The 19,373-nt window shown below is 34.9% G+C and overlaps 1 protein-coding gene across 1 annotated transcript in view; it reads left to right on the forward strand.

Moving 5' to 3' along the window:
- Positions 1-12,072, forward strand: part of LOC121383853 (anoctamin-8-like) — a 44,069-nt gene extending 31,997 nt beyond the window's left edge. The window contains exons 9-14 of the mRNA XM_041513954.1: positions 873-947; positions 4,742-5,128; positions 6,044-6,241; positions 7,300-7,431; positions 7,731-7,841; positions 8,588-12,072. Of these exons, the coding sequence (XP_041369888.1) occupies positions 873-947; positions 4,742-5,128; positions 6,044-6,241; positions 7,300-7,431; positions 7,731-7,841; positions 8,588-9,670 (1,986 nt within the window). The 3' untranslated portion in view covers positions 9,671-12,072. The remainder of the gene's footprint in view (positions 1-872; positions 948-4,741; positions 5,129-6,043; positions 6,242-7,299; positions 7,432-7,730; positions 7,842-8,587) is intronic.
- The last annotated feature ends 7,301 nt before the right edge of the window (positions 12,073-19,373 follow it).

Here is a 19,373-nt window from a genome sequence, read left to right on the forward strand (position 1 = left end):
ATAATCACACTGTTCAGTCTTTCTGGTTTTCACAAAATTGACAGCTGTGATTAATTGTTTTCCTAACTTAGATTATGGGGAGCCATTTAAGATATTACCATGATATTGATATAACATAAATTCACATGCTAAGGGGAGCCATTTAAGATATTACCATGATATTGATGTAGTATAAATTCACATGCTAAGGGGAGCCATTTAAGATATTACCATGATATTGATGTAGTATAAATTCACATGCTAAGGGGAGCCATTTAAGATATTACCATGATATTGATGTAGTATAAATTCACATGCTAAGGGGAGCTATTTAAGATATTACCATGATATTGATGTAACATAAATTCACATGCTAAGGGGAGCCATTTAAGATATTACCATGATATTAATGTAGTATAAATTCACATGCTAAGGGGAGCCATTTAAGATATTACCATGATATTAATGTAGTATAAATTCACATGCTAAGGGGAGCTATTTAAGATATTACCATGATATTGATGTAACATAAATTCACATGCTAAGGGGAGCCATTTAAGATATTACCATGATATTGATGTAACATAAATTCACATGCTAAGGGGAGCTATTTAAGATATTACCATGATATTGATGTAACATAAATTCACATGCTAAGGGGAGCCATTTAAGATATTACCATGATATTGATGTAGTATAAATTCACATGCTAAGGGGTGCTGGAAATTACTCAACTTAACTAGTCTTAGAGGAGTGCTGGGAATTGAGAATGATAGCTCTACTTAAATGGTGAGATCTGTTTTAAAGTGTCTACTAAATTATGTGTCCAGGCCAAATAACATGTTCTTGAATTGTTTTCTTATAGATGGTAATCTCAATGTGTTTTTATTTAGTTTCAGTTTGTGAATTCTTTTCTGTCCCTGTTTTACATCGCATTTTATCTGCAGGATATGGACCGACTGCGAGATGTAAGTAGATGTCTGTCATTACAATCTTGTTCACTTTTTATTACATGGGTAGATATATACATATTTATTACATGGGTATATATATATATTTTTATTACATGGGTAGATATATACATATTTATTACATGGGTAGATATATACATATTTATTACATGGGTACATATATATATATTTTTATTACATGGGTAGATATATACATATTTATTTCATGGGTAGATATATACATATTTATTACATGGGTACATATATAGATATTTATTACATGGGTAGATATATACATATTTATTACATGGGTACATATATATATATATTTATTACATGGGTAGATATATACATATTTATTACATGGGTACATATATATATATTTTTATTACATGGGTAGATATATACATATTTATTTCATGGGTAGATATATACATATTTATTACATGGGTACATATATAGATATTTATTACATGGGTAGATATATACATATTTATTACATGGGTACATATATATATTTTTATTACATGGGTAGATATATACAGTGTACCCTCGATTTATTGCCCCCCGATTTAACGCCAACCTCACATACCGCCAACTTTCTTTAAAGTACCGTTTTCATTCATGTTTATTTCCCTCGATATAACGCCACCCTCGGTATCCACCATCCGCCAACGACGTGTTTGAACCGAACTCCATTTAGCCATTATAATTCCCTCGATTTTGCCGCCAATGGTCTGGTCACAAAGTTGATTATAGTGACATAATTACTAGCGATCTGTTGAATGGGGAAATCCTAACTCCGTTGTACTCTGGCAGTACACACTGAATCTGTTTTTGTTTATTGTCTAGCAATTAACGGATGTAAGTGCTAGAATTGTTTAGGCAGGCGTGGTGTTTGTGTCCAATCCACACTCGGTATAGAAAGAACAGCCGCTATAGTGATCATGTGACAGAGGGGTGCATTAGATTCCTTATTTCAATCGCGGATTGTTCTGTCGGGTCTTTGAAGTGCTGGCAACAACGACTCAAGTTAAATAATAAACAGACTTTAGGTAAGTTTTATTATGCTCAAGCATATTTCGATCATGGCCTCATGTTAAGTTGCTATTTAGCTTTTGCATAAATGCGACGACACCAGTAACGCATTTTATTACAGCAGAATGGATTTAAAGCGAAAGTGTATCGTATTAGACGCGGTTGAAAAAAGACAAATTGTTGAGTACTCTTAAGATAAATTCAACTAAAAGTCAACAAGATATAGCCAATCACTTTTCAGCGTTGTGACGGCATTCGTTTTGTGAAAAATGCTTGGGATATCGTCAGTGCCACCACCATCAAAAATTGTTGGATTCACACAGGGGTCGTTCCTCGGGACCCTCATTTCTGACTTGCACAAAGCACCAGCCAATGAAACGACAGTGTTTCGAGATCTGGTTGGTGACGTCATGGGTCGGCTTTCAATCGACGAACAACTGAGAATGGATGTTGATGAGTTTGTCAACATTGACAACGAAGCAAAGACATTTGCTAATATCAGCGATGAGCAGATTCTTGAAAGTGTTGAAACAGATTCACGACGAAACGACTGATGACCAGGAAGAAGTCCGACGCTGAACCGGAGCCCATATATGTCATATTCTTGACATTCAGCAATTTAAAAAACAAATTAAGTTTGGTAGTAAACCCAAGGCACCCTCACTATACCGCTAACTTGATATAACACCAAAATTATTTTGGAACATTGGTTGGCGTTAAATCGAGGTTATACTGTACATATTTATTACATGGGTAGATATATACATATTTATTACATGGGTATATATATATATATTTTTATTACATGGGTAGATATATACATATTTATTACATGGGTGCATATATACATATTTATTACATGGGTGCATATATATATATTTATTACATGGGTAGATATATACATATTTATTACATGGGTGCATATATACATATTTATTACATGGGTGCATATATATATATTTATTACATGGGTGCATATATACATATTTATTACATGGGTGCATATATACATATTTATTACATGGGTACATATATACATATTTATTACATGGGTACACATATACATATTTATTACATGGGTGCATATATACATTTTTATTACATGGATACATATTTATTATATGGGTGCATATATACATGTTTATATACATATTTATTACATGGGTACATATATACATATTTATTATGTGGGTACATATATACATATTTATTACATGGGTACATATATACATATTTATTACATGGGTGCATATATACATTTTTATCACATGGATACATGTATACATACTTATTACCTGGGTGCATATATACATGTTTATTATATGGGTACATATATACATACTTATTACATGGGTACATACATGTATATACATGTTTATTACATGGGTACATATATGCATGTTTATTACATTGGTAGATACATACATGTTTATTACATGGGTATATATATACATTTTTATTACATGGGTAGATATATTCATGTTTATTACATGGGTAGATGTATACATATTTATTACATGGGTAGATATATACATGTTTATTACGTGGGTATATATATACATTTTTATTACATGGGTAGATATATTCATGTTTATTACATGGGTAGATGTATACATATTTATTACATGGGTAGATATATACATGTTTATTACGTGGGTATATATATACATTTTTATTACATGGGTAGATATATTCATGTTTATTACATGGGTAGATGTATACATATTTTTTACATGCGTAGATATATACATGTTTATTATATGGGTACATATATACATACTTATTACATGGGTACATACATGTATATACATGTTTATTACATGAGTACATATATGCATGTTTATTACATTGGTAGATACATACATGTTTATTACATGGGTATATATATACATTTTTATTACATGGGTAGATATATTCATGTTTATTACATGGGTAGATGTATACATATTTATTACATGGGTAGATATATACATGTTTATTACATGGGTACATATATACATATTTATTACATGGAGTGCTCTTAAAAACTGTCAATTGTGATATTTCTGATGATTAAATATTATATTAAAAATAATCGTCATTTTTATTGGGTGTTTTTTTTGTGGCGTTTTTCTAAAGGGACATTCCTGAGTTTCCTGCATTGTAAGATGTTTCCGACTAATAAAATATTTCTACAATTAAACTTGCATACTAAATATATTTTCTTGTTTATAATATTAGTGTCTGTATATTCAATGTGTTTCTGGCTGTCTTAATATTTGTAAAAAGCCCAAACTGGATTTTGTCTTCAAATAATTTAGTACGTACGAAAAAAATATTTAAGGAAATAAAAAATGAAATTTAACGGAGTACAAATATTAGAATGATCAGAAACACGTTTAATATACAGCCACTAATATTTTATGCTGAAAAATATATTTGATATGCAATTACAATCGTTAAAAAGTGTCTGTTAGTCGACAACATCTTAAAAATTGCAGCAATCTCAGGAATGTCCCTTTAAGAACTATAGTCCTCCCCACAGGGAACACCTTTTTTCATACTATAGAATTTTCTCCAAGTTATTCATTTCTGAGCCGATTGTTTTCTAAATTGCAGACAAAAATAGTTTGTTTTTGTTATTTCCAAAACACTTTTAGACCAAACTGAAATTATTTACAAAAGAAAACTGTGTAGGAGGATGGGACTGACTATACATTGATTCTGAAGGTTACGTCACAGATTATTTCTTTATTTTATTGTACATGAGACATTGTTCTTTAATTTGATTTCAGCAACTGGCAGCATTGCTAATCACCCGCCAGGTGGTGAGTAACCTCAAGGAAGCCCTGCTGCCGTTCCTCATCTGGAAGTTCAAACTGCTCAAGGTGGGCCTGAAAATCACGGATCAGATGTCGCCATCGACGATCGACAAGGAAATCACCGAGATGAAGCAGGAGATCAAAGAGATGACGACTCGACGCCGGATCGTGAAGAGTAGCAACGCCAACACGACGTCAACGGACGGGACGACGACAGAATGTGAAACCACTGTGGTCGATGATGCTGTAGAAAGTGAGAAGAAGACTGATGATGTAGATGTTGAGCAGACGGTCGATGCGAAATCCATCGCATCGTTGCCGGCATTGACACAGGCAGAAGTGGAGAGTGCCATGCAGAAGGTTAGCAGAGAGATGAGAGAGTGGATATTTGTTTTCAGAATTTAGTAGCTGTCTATATATGTTAAATATATATATATATACTTCATCACTTTCATCAAAATATGTCATCAACATTTTGGCAGCATTCTGCTACCGTCATATATAGTGTGCTGTAACAAGTGTTGATTCCTACAGTCAAAATGATGGTGGAGTAGGGATGTTGCTAAGTTAGGAGAGCAATTAATCATTCTCCTCAATTCTTATTACTGCATTGTTTGCAGATGCACATCAGTTAGGTGTGTCTCAGCAAGGCCATGATGATAATATTGAAAAAAAAGATATAAAGAAAGGTTTTATTTAATGACACTCAACAGATTTTGATTTATGGTCACATGGTTACGGACCACAAAGATAATTAGAGAGGAAACCTGTTGCGATGACTCCATGGACTACTCTTTTTGATTAGAGCAGCAAGGGATTTGTTATATGCACCATTCCACAGACAGGATAGTACATACTACGACCACCAGCTGACTGGAACGAAAATTGGGCCAGTTTATGGGCCCACTGACTTTTTTTTAATAATAATACAAATAACAAAAACAAGTAGCATGTGTTTAACCTAATTGTTTCTAGACAGGATCTCTAAAGATTCAATCCCTCGTGAGTTAATAAGTAGCATGTGTTTAACCTAATTGTTTCTAGACTGGATCTCTAAAGATTCAATCCCTCGTGAGTTAATAAGCAGCATGTGTTTAACCTAATTTCTCTACAACAGGATCTCTATAGATTCAATCCCTCGTGAGTTAATAAGCAGCATGTGTTTAACCTAATTTCTCTACAACAGGATCTCTAAAGATTCAATCCCTCGTGAGTTAATAAGCAGCATGTGTTTAACCTAATTTCTCAATCATGAGTTAATGTTTATATTCGCAGTATGAAGACACGTATGAAGATTTTCTGGAGATGTTCATACAGTTCGGCTACGTGATCTTGTTTTCGTCAGCCTTTCCCCTGGCTGCTCTTTGTGCTTTGCTCAACAATGTCATAGAAGTCCGTACCGACGCCTTCAAGTTGTGTATCAACCATCAACGACCTTTCGGGAAACAGGTGCAAAGTATTGGAATCTGGCAGGTAATTAAATCACAATTTAAATATGTAAATATCTTTGAATGTTGGCCTCAATGAAGGTTAATTATTTTGCAGAACACAATTTTACAATATAACTGTTATAATTTTATACACTCATATTTGACAGGTTGTATTATTTTAGGACGATGTCTGTCCGCCTGTAAACTTCCTTTTTCAGAGCATAACTTTCTTATCAGTTCGTATAGGATTATCACACATTGCATGCAAGTATAACGTGGGATGGTGGTCACCACAACCTACTTTTGATGGGCATACCATGTACCTCTCCAGTACTCTTTTTAATTATTAGTTTAATTAATAATTTGAATATAGCAAACATCTTACCACATACATGTACGTGAATTTTTTTAATTTTTTTTAAGTAGTGAAATAAAGATTGTTTATTGATAAAAACAAACCTATTAAAAACATCAGGAGCAGAAAATACTTTTAACATTTCTAAGGCACTGTGTACGTTTAATTTACTTGATGATTAATCAGTGCTCAGTTGGTTGCTGCAAACTGATGGTCAGTCCAATTTTTAATTTTATTTACAACACTAGTAATTATAATTTTTTCATTCTTCAAAACAGGGATGGGATTTAGCTCAGCCTGTTGAGTACTCACCTGAGGTGCATGTGTCGTAGAATCAATTCACCTCGGTGGATCCTTTCAACTGTTTGAGTTTTTTCCCATTCCAACCAGTGCACTACAACTGGTCAGAGGCCATGGTTTGGGCTTTCCTATCTGTGGGAAAGTGCATATAAAAGATCCCTTGCTGCATTAGGAAAAATGTACCGGGTTTCTCTGATGACTGTCAGAATTACTAAATATTTGACATCCAATAGCCGATGATTAATTAATCATTGTGCTCTAGTGGTGTTGTTAAACAAAACAAATGTTTTCTTTCAAAGCATGTTACATATTTATCATTCTATGGACATACTTAGAGTAAACATTTTGAAAGAGAAAAAAATAAAAATAATAATAAATAAAAAATAAATGTTACTTACTAATAGGTGTTTTTGCCAAATTTTTAGTAAAGTCAATATCTATTTTAGAATGCTCTTGAAGCCCTTGGCTTGATAGCAGTTGTTGTAAACTGTGCTCTGATTGGCCAAACTGGTCTCACACAACGAATGATACCTGGACTCGGCGACCAATCGGTGATCATCTTCTTAATTGTCCTGGAGGTAAGATTGTTTTATTTCATTTGTTCATGTACACTAAAAAGAAATTTTGCCAGTGAATTTTATATTTTTGTTACTGTAACATTCACTAGCAAAATGTTAGGTATAAAGCATGCTTCTCACATTTTTAAAACTTTGTTTAGTTAATCAGAATATGTTGTGGCAGAGCGTCAAGAAATATTCATTAACACAGTTGATTTGAGTCATTTTATTAACATGCCTCTATCCAAACAGGAGCGAGCTGTAGCTCAGTGGTAAAGCACTCATTGTCGTTTGTATGTTTTGGGGTTTTATTTTTACAGCATTTGGTCCTCATCTTGAAGATTGGCTTGGCCTATGCTATTCCTGACATTCCAGAGTGGGTTGCTATGGAGATGGCCAAGATTGACTTTCAGAGGCGAGAGGCCCTCAAGGTATGTTTCCTTGTGCAACACTAGAAAATAATGAACAAATTTAACTGTTCCTAATAGCAAGAATTTGGGATTTTAGCACTAACTGTTTCTATTCTACTTCCTAACAAGATTTTCAAAGTTCTTCCCATTTTGTTTTGTGTTTAATGCTATTTCCATCTCTGTTTTTGAAATTGAACATCAGTATGAAGGTTTTGGCTGCCGTTCACCAGTGTTATCAGTTGTTATATAACAAACAAAAAAAGGCTGTTATCCAGTAACTTTGGTTAAGCAATATGGCAGTGCAATTTTAAAACCAATGTTTCCAGAAAGTCAGATTATTGAGAAAAACGAAAAGAAAATATTAAGCATTTTATGAAGGCACTAATTTCATAGTCCATTTAAAATTTAAAATTAAAACAATTTCTTTTTATACATTAACGTTACCTGCCACCAAGTGTATTTCCCTCAGTCTTGTACACATGAACTGAGCCGAACATCCCAACAGCTAATCATATAGCTATAATCTTCCATTTTATTGGGGTTTTTTTATTTATGTATGCTTCTCTTATATGTATGTTTATTATTTGCTTTATGTATGCTGTATATTTGGTGGTGAAAAAAATAAAAATAATAATAATAATCTTCCATTTAATGGGTATGGGGGTTGGATAGCAGTTAGATCAAGTATAAAATTATCAAAGTTTTATTCAGATTTTTTTTCTCATCTTTATCATTGTTTTTATTATTATTATTATGATTAATTTCAGAGACTTGAATCTCAGAATTCACCTGGAATTAGCTCCCCTGATATGAGAAGCAGACGTATATCTGAAAATAGCAGCAATAGCACCAGTCCATCCAGTTGTGGTGTGAACCGGTCTTCAGGCAATAAGTCCCAGAGTCCGGTGTCCAGTAAACTGCCCGGTCAGGACCCACCCATACCACCACCCCGACGCGAGGGAATGAGACCCATTAGGTCATCGACATACACACTGGGTTTAAACCCACATCAAAACCGATACCACGAGGACAGAAGTCCAGGCAGCCAGTTCAACAGAGCTAGTTCAGAGTCTCCAAGATCCAATTCAGAATCTTCCAGATCCGGTTTCGAAACCAACAGATCTACTTCTGAAGGTCACAGATCTACTTCTGAATCTCACAGATCTACTTATGAAGGTCCAAGATCAGAAACAAGTATTTCCAATGAGAGAAACACATCAAATACAAACCGACCTACAAGTGTTCCAAGAACCAGTTCCGGTGCTCACATATTGTCATACGAGAATCCTTCATACTGCGGTGTCGCCGATTACCACAGGGTCACACCGCCATCATCATCGTCATCATCACCATCATCGTCATCATCACCATCATCAGCTTCTGAGAGAGCTCCTACCGACAGGGTGGCAAGCTCATCCACCACAAACCCGTTTGATCCAGCTTATGCTTATCCAGTATCTCCAGCGAAACCTCCACAGAGATCCACACGTAGACGGATGTCCAGCCCTCCCATCGCCACCTCGTGTGTCTGCAATCACGTCTTCGATAATCAGAGCAATAAAAATGGCTCCCCGCCTTCGTGTGCGGGCTCGTTCGAGAACGAACAGGACAGAATGATCTACAGGCCCGAGAGAAGGCAGAGACGGTTCTCCTCAGATGAGCTCAACAAACGGAACTCGTGGGAGAAAGAAAGAATGGACGCTCAGTGTATTTCGGAGGAAATTGTCTCTTCAAGCTCCTCCAGTGGCACAAGAGGGAGAATTGTGTTTCGTGGCGGAAATATCAGTATTCCAGGAAGCGTGGGAAGTAAGAGGTTTGAAACTCAAACCGTGCATTTTAAGAAGATGTAGAACATTCTTTGGAAAAGCCTGCGGTACAAAATATTCATGTCTGTAACTGCTTCAGAAAATAGAATTGGCTTTAGTTTAGAATTTGGTAATCCGGGAGTTAAGTGCCATATTTATACTGATCATTTTGTTGACATTAAGATCCAGATGGATTACTTACTTGAAGAAAGTTAAAGTTTGTTTTGTTTAACGACACCACTAGAGCACATTGATTAATAATTGATGAAGTGGTAGTCATAATTTTCTTTCGTCCGTTTGTTTAGGACATGGTTGTTGAATTTTATAGTTTATATTTCTATCGGTAATGTTTATTTTTTTGGTTAACAGTTACTGTTGTATTTGTTAGTAGTTTAGATGTGTTTTGATATCATGTTCAGATTTTAATTATCTCCGATTGAACAAAGGGAGACAATGAGTCCATATTCAGCTCTTTAATCTTCTGATCTCAGTTATCTACTTAACCAAGATAGTGTTGTACAATCTTAGAAGAAATATTGTGATATAACCTTTCAGAAACAAAAATGTTTACGACGGTCCACAAATTAAATTACTGTCGAGATCCATTTGGCCATTGAGCTCTAATGTTGAGATGCAACAACAAAAAGAAGTTTGTATGATCATTGTTATCATTATACTTGCATAAAATCTTCCAAAGAAATACTAGTTTTAATTCACATGGAAGACTATTTTAACGAGATTTCTCAAGAAGTTGATAAATAGCTGTTTTTATTTTGAATACTAGACACAACCAACTTGTAATTTTACATTTGTACACACTTTTGGAATGTTTTGAGGCTGGTGGTATTTCTGTTTCTGAATAGTGTCTCGATATAGATATGTCCAGGGTTGAAAATTAGCGGTTGCCTGGTTTTACAAAGGTAGTCTGTTGGGCGATCATCGATTTTAGTTCTGGCAAGCATGGTTCCAGTTACAAAATGAAACACTGAAACTGAACCGAATTGTGACAAAACACAACGTGTCTGTGTTGGCGCGAAATACCTATCTGACAGCAGAAGATATATAGACTATGCTCTATATTATTATTTTGACAGCGCCTGACTCAGCTTCTGTGGTTTTGGGGCAGGTCGTTCTAAAAATAGAGCTCAAAACGTATTGAATACACTGCATGTATTTTTAAAATCTGGAAGTCGTCGGCTTATTGAAATGGACTGGATATGTCATAATTATCCAGTAGGGCTGCTATTTGATAATTGTTGTTTAATGTTATGGTAAAAAAAGAGAATCATATTTAATTAGCTTATATTATTATGTGACAAAATCAAAATCTGTCTTGTATGTAGTTCGAACTCGCACTAACATGAGCGCATGCGTGCCTATAAAAATAACAATTGAATTTTCCATGAATACAGGGCTTATTCCAAAGGCCAGTTAATTGTCGTTATCGTGCACAACACACATACACACACACACACACGCGTGCACGCGTGCGCGCGCGCGCACACTTACATTTTACTACGGCAAAAAAATATAATTTTAGCCCATTGTCCGTTTGCGTCAAAAGAGAACCCATGAATTGGCATGTAACTTCACAATGAGTAAAGATAAAAGTCATATAAAAACATATTAATTTATTAAATGTTAAACCCATACCGTCTCAAATAAATAAAAAAATGGGGTGAGGGGGAGTTGAAGGTAAGTTAAAATATATATTTATAAATTACCATCAAACTGCATAGATTAAATTTTCTTTTCTGATTAGGTTTAAATCAATTGATGGAACATCCAAGGTAATCTGGATGACAAAACCGTAATACATGACAGTGATTCTGCCAGAAAGAGGGTTTTGGGTATGGCGCTATGGAATTGAATGCAACAACAGTCAACAGAGGGTATGGGAGGCCTTCCCAAGAAAGAAAATGGGTTACGTTTAGTGTTAGGGTTAAGAAAACCATACAGTAATGATAAGAGTAATTAATTTTGTCGAAAGGTTAACTTAAAAAAAATAAAATCTGCAAAAAATTTGGGTATGGCACCATACCCGTTTTACCCTCTGGCAGAAACCCAGCATGATCAGGGCCATATTTCTGCACAATGCAGTCAAATGGGTATTTGGCAAAATAGTGAATGATTCCATGGACCTCTGTCTAGTGTCTCGTCTTTAGGACAGCCACTCCTGAGGAAATCCTTTACTTGAGATTTTACCCCTCTTGCATCGCTACAAAGAGGACTGCCATTCCTAGACTAGTTTAATTACTAAAGCACGCGCAGTTCTACATTTAGTCTCTTTGCATTGCATTATATTTTTTTTACTTCGGAGACAATTCAAGTCATGCTGCATACCTTGGCTGTTCTAGCATTTTGTCTTCAAAGTCATGCTGCATACCTTGGCTGTTCTAGCATTTTGTCTTCAAAGTCATGCTGCATACCTTGGCTGTTCTAGCATTTTGTCTTCACCTCTGTGTTAAAAATGAGATTTAAATGTAAAGTAACATTTTTATTTTTACTGCATTTCTTTCTTTTTTTTTTCTCTTTTTTTTTGAGTTGGTACGGGTTTAAAACTTAACATGTTTTTATATGAATTCTAACTTTATTCATTATGAAGTTAAACGCCAATTCATCGGTATTCCTTTGTACGGTGGGCACATGATTATTATTAAAATAACACATTCTAGTTTTGATTTTGGCTCTTCAGTTAAATTTCAATGTGATAATTAAAGGGCTGGTTGAATTTGATAAGGGCCAGTAAGATTTGTCTTTAACTGGCCCTTCTGGCGACCATGATTTTCATGTTAGTTTTCAACCCTGCATGTCCATATCTGATGAACATACTGGCCAGTCCATTCATTTATTGGTGTCCAGACACTTAAATGGACTCTTGTCAGTTTTCAGACTCAGCAAGACTTCCATTTGTTCCCTTCAACAAAATAAACACATCCTGCTTCTTCTCATTTTTTTAAAACACTATCTCACCATAACATGTTTTAAATATATAGCATGATACAGATAAATACATTTGGAATGACTTTTGGCCAAATTATTTCCATTTTTCATTTGACAGTTGGAAGATTTGTATGTACAAAATTATTTAAAACAAAAATCATATTGAGATGCTACAAAACATTGCAGTGTCCAGAAATACATTGTGATATATTCTATGCAAACAAATAAATGGAAGCAATTTGTAATTATAATAATGTACAGTTATTTTATTTGCCGAAAACCTTTTAAAATGGCTACAAACTCAGGATAGTCCCATAAATATGTCTTGTGTTGTTACTTATAATAACACATTATCTGAGGAAGACGATGGTCTAACAATAAAATTTACGGGGAATACCTGACAGATTGTGAGATAGTATTAAATAAGATCTGATGCCAAACAAATGGCTATTTTAAACAATGGAGTAATGATCTGACTTTAATGGTTTTTAACTTTCTCTTTCGTAAGACCGGTCGACAGATATCTGTGACAGGTCTAATAAACACAAAGCACTGGTTTGTGAAAAGAAGAGTCTACTGTAAATCTCTGTCTAGTTCATGTCGGAGGAAACTGAAACGAACTTTCAATGATGTGTATACCGGTAGTGTAATAGATGAACAACACGGACATTGTCAGTGGGTGGCGCAATCTCTTATAAAGGAAATGGTTGTGATGAATTTCACCATTGTATTTACAAGTTTTATTCAGTATTCATGATGCGTTCATGCGTATTTGTTACAATTGGGATTTTGATTTAGGTTTTTTTTTAAATTACCATAGTTTGACACCATATAGCCAATGTATTTTTCGTGCTAGGGTGTCATTAAACATTCATTCATTCATTTTGCTTTACACCAGATGTACATAGAATATTACTCCAACTTTTATCTTTCCTGCCTAAAGTGTATTGGTTGATTTTTTAAAACATTTATGTGGCCTGTATATTAATCAGTACGCATATAGCTATTAATCATCTATTATGTAAGGCTCTGAGAATAGAAAATTATGGAAACCCATTTGCTTTTTGCATAATGCATTATGGTCATGCAAATGGTTCCCTTATTAAAGAGAGAAAAAAAATAGGTTATGCAAAATTAGATTTGCACAACATATGAACAAAACAGTTGTTCCCACATTTTTCAGAGGTCTGTTATAAATTGGAAATTAAAATAATCCATTGCCTTTTTGGATAGTACATTGTGTACAGGTAAATGGTGTTCTAAACTTTGTGTGAACAATAAATAGGTTATCCAAAATAAGATTTGTGCAAGTAATATTTTCACAAAATAATCATTCTCTCAGTTTTGAGAGGGCTGTTTTGAACCGTGGAAACTGGTAGAAATTGTCATACAACAGGGCCCTCATGCATATACAATGGATAGTCCTCATTTTGTATATATACATGTGTACTGATATCACAGAAAAATAAATAATCCATCACAGGGCTCAAACTTAAGAATTTGTCCGTCACAGCAATTTGTTTTGTTTTTAAAGAATTGCCATGGGTGAAACAGGCCACTGACAGCCATTGTGAACATGTCTATGACAATTTTTTTTAAAGTGATGCTTGCAGCAAATAAACATCAATGAAAGGTTATTTTGCTGTATGTAGACATATTTCAAATGTACAGATGTTAAATATTGGCAGATAATGTACACTAGGTGTATACATTATTTTGCCATTGTTGAGCAGCTTTACTGATGGCACAAAAGTGCTGTTGGTGATACTCTCTACCTATGGCAATTTATATCTCAATGGTGGCAATTGCCGTTGGTGCCCTGCCATCAGCTTTTCGTTACTGAATTTTATTGCCAAAACCTTCAATTTATACTGCTAGAAGTGTAATGCTCGTTATCTTCTCAAACACCTCGTTAAAGTTAGTCTATAGCAAAGATATACAATCTTATTTGTAATTAGATCTTACTACCCATTTTATGTCTGTAGATCTGACCAAAGCTAATGTTATGGCATGTCACGATGGCCTTTTAATTAGCATACTTATGCTAGTATAGCTAAACAAGTGCAATGACCGTTAGCACGAAATGGCACACAGATTGAAGAGGAGTGGCTTTAAAAACTCTATTTCAGTCAGTTTACAAAGATATATGATACTGAATATTGAAACAATAAACTAAACTATCTTTTGGCAGCTATGTGTTCACATGTATTTAACTTTTTTATGTTTCAACTTGTGCCAATTCAATTTGAATATTTTAGCTAATGAAATGTTGTGGTTATGGATGTCATCGTGTTTTGTATTTAACATTTTTATGTTTCAATTTGTGCCAATTCAATTTGAATATTTTAGCTAATGAAATATTGTGGTTATGGATGTTATCGTGTTTTTATATAATATTGTGTAATAGAATAACAGAAAATGAAGCTTTTAGTAATCATTAAATGAACTTCAGATCTACCATCATGTCCAGTATATATACGTGTATTAGAAAATGTCATGAAAACTTGACATGTATATGTCAGTATATATTGTGTAGCTTTTTAGTTGAGCAGTATTTATTTTTATTGCTACCCGTCCCATTTTATTAAGAGTTTTTATTTACAATACTGTGTTTTGCTCACATTTGTGTTCATTTTATATTTTGTTGTACAATTTGCTTTTTGTTTTTGTTGTATAATCATGTGCTTTAAATTTGATAATTATGTTTGGCTACTAGTCCCATTTCACTTTTTATACATGTTCCTACAGATGTATGTTAGTGGTATCAAAATACACCAACCTCACGATATGATACGTTTCACAGTACATAACCAGCTATACGATACGCATCATGGTACATGGCCTCACGATATGATACATATCACAGTACATGACCAGCGATACGATACTCACGGTACATGACCAGCGATACGATATGCATCACAGTACATAACCAGCGATACGATATGTATCACAATACTTGGTTCAAGTTTTTTTTCCCCATTAAAACAAGAAGATGAAGCTTGGGTGAAATGATTTTAAAATAGGAAATAAACATTGAAACACTGATTAAACACACTTTTAATGTGACATACTGATATAAACAGGCACATACTCTCCAACCACACAACTGTTTTTCCTTGAAGGAAATAACTTGTCAATAAGTCTCGGTACAAACTGGTGTTGGTAAATCAAAACGAAATTAAACTAGCAATCAATATATGGTCAAAATAGAATCACTACACAAGCAAAGGTATTGTGTATCATATCGTCAGCAGTAGTATCGTGACACGTCGAGGTATTGGTGTACACCTAATGTAGGCACTATATACCCAACACTGGGCTTTTGAAAAATGTATTTATTATTAAAAAACTGCTTATCATTAGCAGCCATGTACATATCAGTTCTTTAAATAAATTGATCTCTAAACATTTCAGTGTGTTTAACTTTTAGACTGTTACGATTATGGCCACCACAATCCACTTTTGCAATTCACCATTCTTTTATTGCCAAATATGTTTCAAATATGTTTCGCTTATTACCTTGAAATTAAAAAAAAAAATTTTTTAAACTCTAGATGCTTCTAACAACTGGGTGTTGTTGGTGGTGTTTTTTGTTATTTTAAATGGTCATTTTTATATTTTAAAATCATGTATTTTGTGTTTCGTTTTCATTAAGGAATATCATTTTGAGATATTTCACCATTTGTAATTAACGTTACCATAGCTTGCAAACCATCTTGAAATGTGTCATAGCTTGCAAACCACCTTAAAATGTGTCGTAGCTTGCAAACCACCTTCAAATGTGTCGTAGCTTGCAAACCACCTTGAAATGTGTCGTAGCTTGCAAACCACCTTAAAATGTGTTTAGTTAAATGTAGATGTACTTAATGTTGGGTTGTTTCCTTTCTTTCTTTAATATCATTATGTGCACTTAGAAAACCTAAAAACATTTTATTTTGCCTCCACTCTTTACTTTATTTTTGCTTAAAATGTTTAGTGCAATTACTTCTACTAAATAATTCAAGATTCAGTGATACTGTAACCGGTATCCATTTTATTGTTTTGGGTCACCAATGTACATGCAAGTAGTAATGTTTAGATAATAACAATTTTATTACAGTATGTTTATATAGGGAGTGTCTTTGGGGTTTTCCCTCAATTTTTAATTTTTATTATTATTATTTTTTTAATTATTATTTTTAATTATGGTTTTTTAAATCAGTCATTTTAAGGGCAATTATTTATTCCAGATAATTTGATTGAAGGTTTCTGCACATTCCATCTTAATGATAATCGTAAAGTGCAATATGTATTTTCTTTTGCATGAATAAACACTATTGTTAAAATACACCATTGATTTTGTTTTCATTATTGCTGAATTTGATTTCCTTAAAGTTATAAACCAGATGTCAGGACATAGCTGTTAAACACAATTGTTAAAAAGCCTGGAGGCAACTCTAAAATTCACATAATGAATTGAGTTATCTTTCCTTAGATGACTTACAACCAAGTTTGAAGGATATATGGTGGTGCCGTGGTTAAGCCATCGGACTACAGGCTGCTAGGTATAGGGTTTGCAGCCCAGTACCGGCTTGAACCCAGAGCGAGTTCTTAAGGGCTCAATGGGTAGGTGTAAGGCCACTACACCCTCTTCTCTCTCACTAACCACTAACCACTAAATAAATAACCCACTGTCCTGGACAGACAGCCCAGATAGCTGAAGTGTGTGCCCAGGGCAGTGTGCTTGAACCTTAATTGGATATAAGCACAGAAATAAGTTGAATGAATGAAGGATACATGTTGCAATTTGATAATTACGTGATCCTCATTTCTATTTCATTATAACATCAGAAGCCCACACTTGTTTGATGGAACAGTAATGAACATTTCAAAATAATTTACCGGCGTCGTAGCAGAACATCGGTCTACACGCTGGTAGGTACTGGGTTCGGATCCCAGTCGAGGCATTGGATTTTTAATCCAGATACAGACTCCAAACTGTGAGAGTGCTCCGCAAGGCTCAATGGGTAGGTGTAAACCACTTGCACCGACCAGTGATCCATAACTGGTTCAACAAAGGCCATGGTTTGTGCTATCCTGCCTGTGGGAAGCGCAAATAAAAGATCCCTTGCTGCTAATCGGAAGAGTAGCCCATGTAGTGGCGACAGCGTGTTTCCTCTTAGAATCTGTGTGGTCCTTAACCATATGTCTGACGCCATATAACCATAAATAAAATGTGTTGAGTGCGTCGTTAAATAAAACATTTCTTTCTTTTTTTCAAAATAATTATGCAGTGTCAGGGCTCGAAATTAAAAATGTCCTACAGCTAGTGTTTACATGAATTACCATTGGTCAGAGGCTTTACTACTGAATAAACATTATTGCCGCTGGCTGAAGGAATAATTTTTCGTAATTAATTTTATGTTAATTCGTTACAAAAGTTTGCTGTTTTGAAATTGCTGTAGCTTGCTTACTGCCCATTATGCCCTCTGGCGTTTAGGGCAGTGACAAAATTTCTCAATTTCTCTGGTCATTCGCTGTATGGTGCCCCAGGTGTGGTTGATGTCTTTTAACTCTGCTTGCACAGTTCTTCTCCAGGTTGTCTTTGGGCGTCCTCACTTCCGCTTGCCTTCTGGTGTCCACCATATGGCTGTTTGTGTTACGGAATCTGCATCCATGCGGAGGACGTGTCCAATCCACTTCCAGCGTTTTCTCTGAATGATGATAGGCTATCTTTGTTTTGACACCTGGCAAGCAACTCTTCATTGGATATGGTTTGCGGCCAAAAGATTCTGAGAATTTTTCCGAGGCAGGTCGTGTGAAAGGTGGACAGTTTTGACATCTTGTTCCGTCATTCTCCAGCTCTCTGCCCCATACAGCAATGTTGATAGCATGCAACTCTTAAATTCCTGTAGGAAGGTTTACAATTGTAGTTAAGCATTCAGTCTACGACAAAATCCTGTCAAATTGAGTACCGGTAGGAATACTTTATATTTAATAATAGTGGGATTTAGCTTAGTCGGTCGAGTGCTCACCTGAGGTGCTTGAATCGTAGGACAAACACACCGATGAATCCATTAAACTGCTTGGGGGTTTTTCCAATCCAACCAGGGCACCACAATTGGTCAAAGTAAAGTTTGTTTTGTTTAACGACACCACTAAAGCACTGATTTATTAATCATCGGCTATTGGATGTCAAACATTTGATAATTTTGACATAGTCTTAGAGAGATAACCCACTACATTTTTCCATTAGTAGCAAGGGATATTTTATATGAACCATCCCACAGACAGGATAGCACATACCACGTCCTTTGATATACCAGTTGTGATGCACTAGCTAGAACAAGAAATTGCCAAATAGGTCCACTGACTGGGTTCGATCCTAAACCAACCACGCATTAAGTGAGCACTTTACCACTGGGCTACACCCCGCCCTTATACCGGGGTAACTGGTTAAAGATCGTGGTATGTGCTTTCCTGTCTGTGGAAAAGTGCACATAAAAGATCCCTTGCTACTAATGGGAAAAATGTAGTGGATTTCACATCCAATAGGCGATTATTATGGGCGTCATTAAACAAAGACTAACTTTCAAGCATATTGATTAATTAATCATTGTCAAACATTTCTTAATTTTGACTCGGTCATCAGAGGAAACCCGTTACATTTTCCCATTAGCAGCAAGGGATTTTTTATATGCACTAGCCCACAGACAGGAAAGTACATACTATTGTGGTGCACTGGTTGGAAAGAGAAAAAACCCAATCAGTTGAATTGATCCGAGGTAATTCAATCCTGTGATGCAAGCACCTCAAGCGAGCA

This window comes from Gigantopelta aegis, chromosome 2 (genome assembly GCF_016097555.1).
Source record: "Gigantopelta aegis isolate Gae_Host chromosome 2, Gae_host_genome, whole genome shotgun sequence".
NCBI lineage: Eukaryota > Metazoa > Mollusca > Gastropoda > Neomphalida > Peltospiridae > Gigantopelta > Gigantopelta aegis.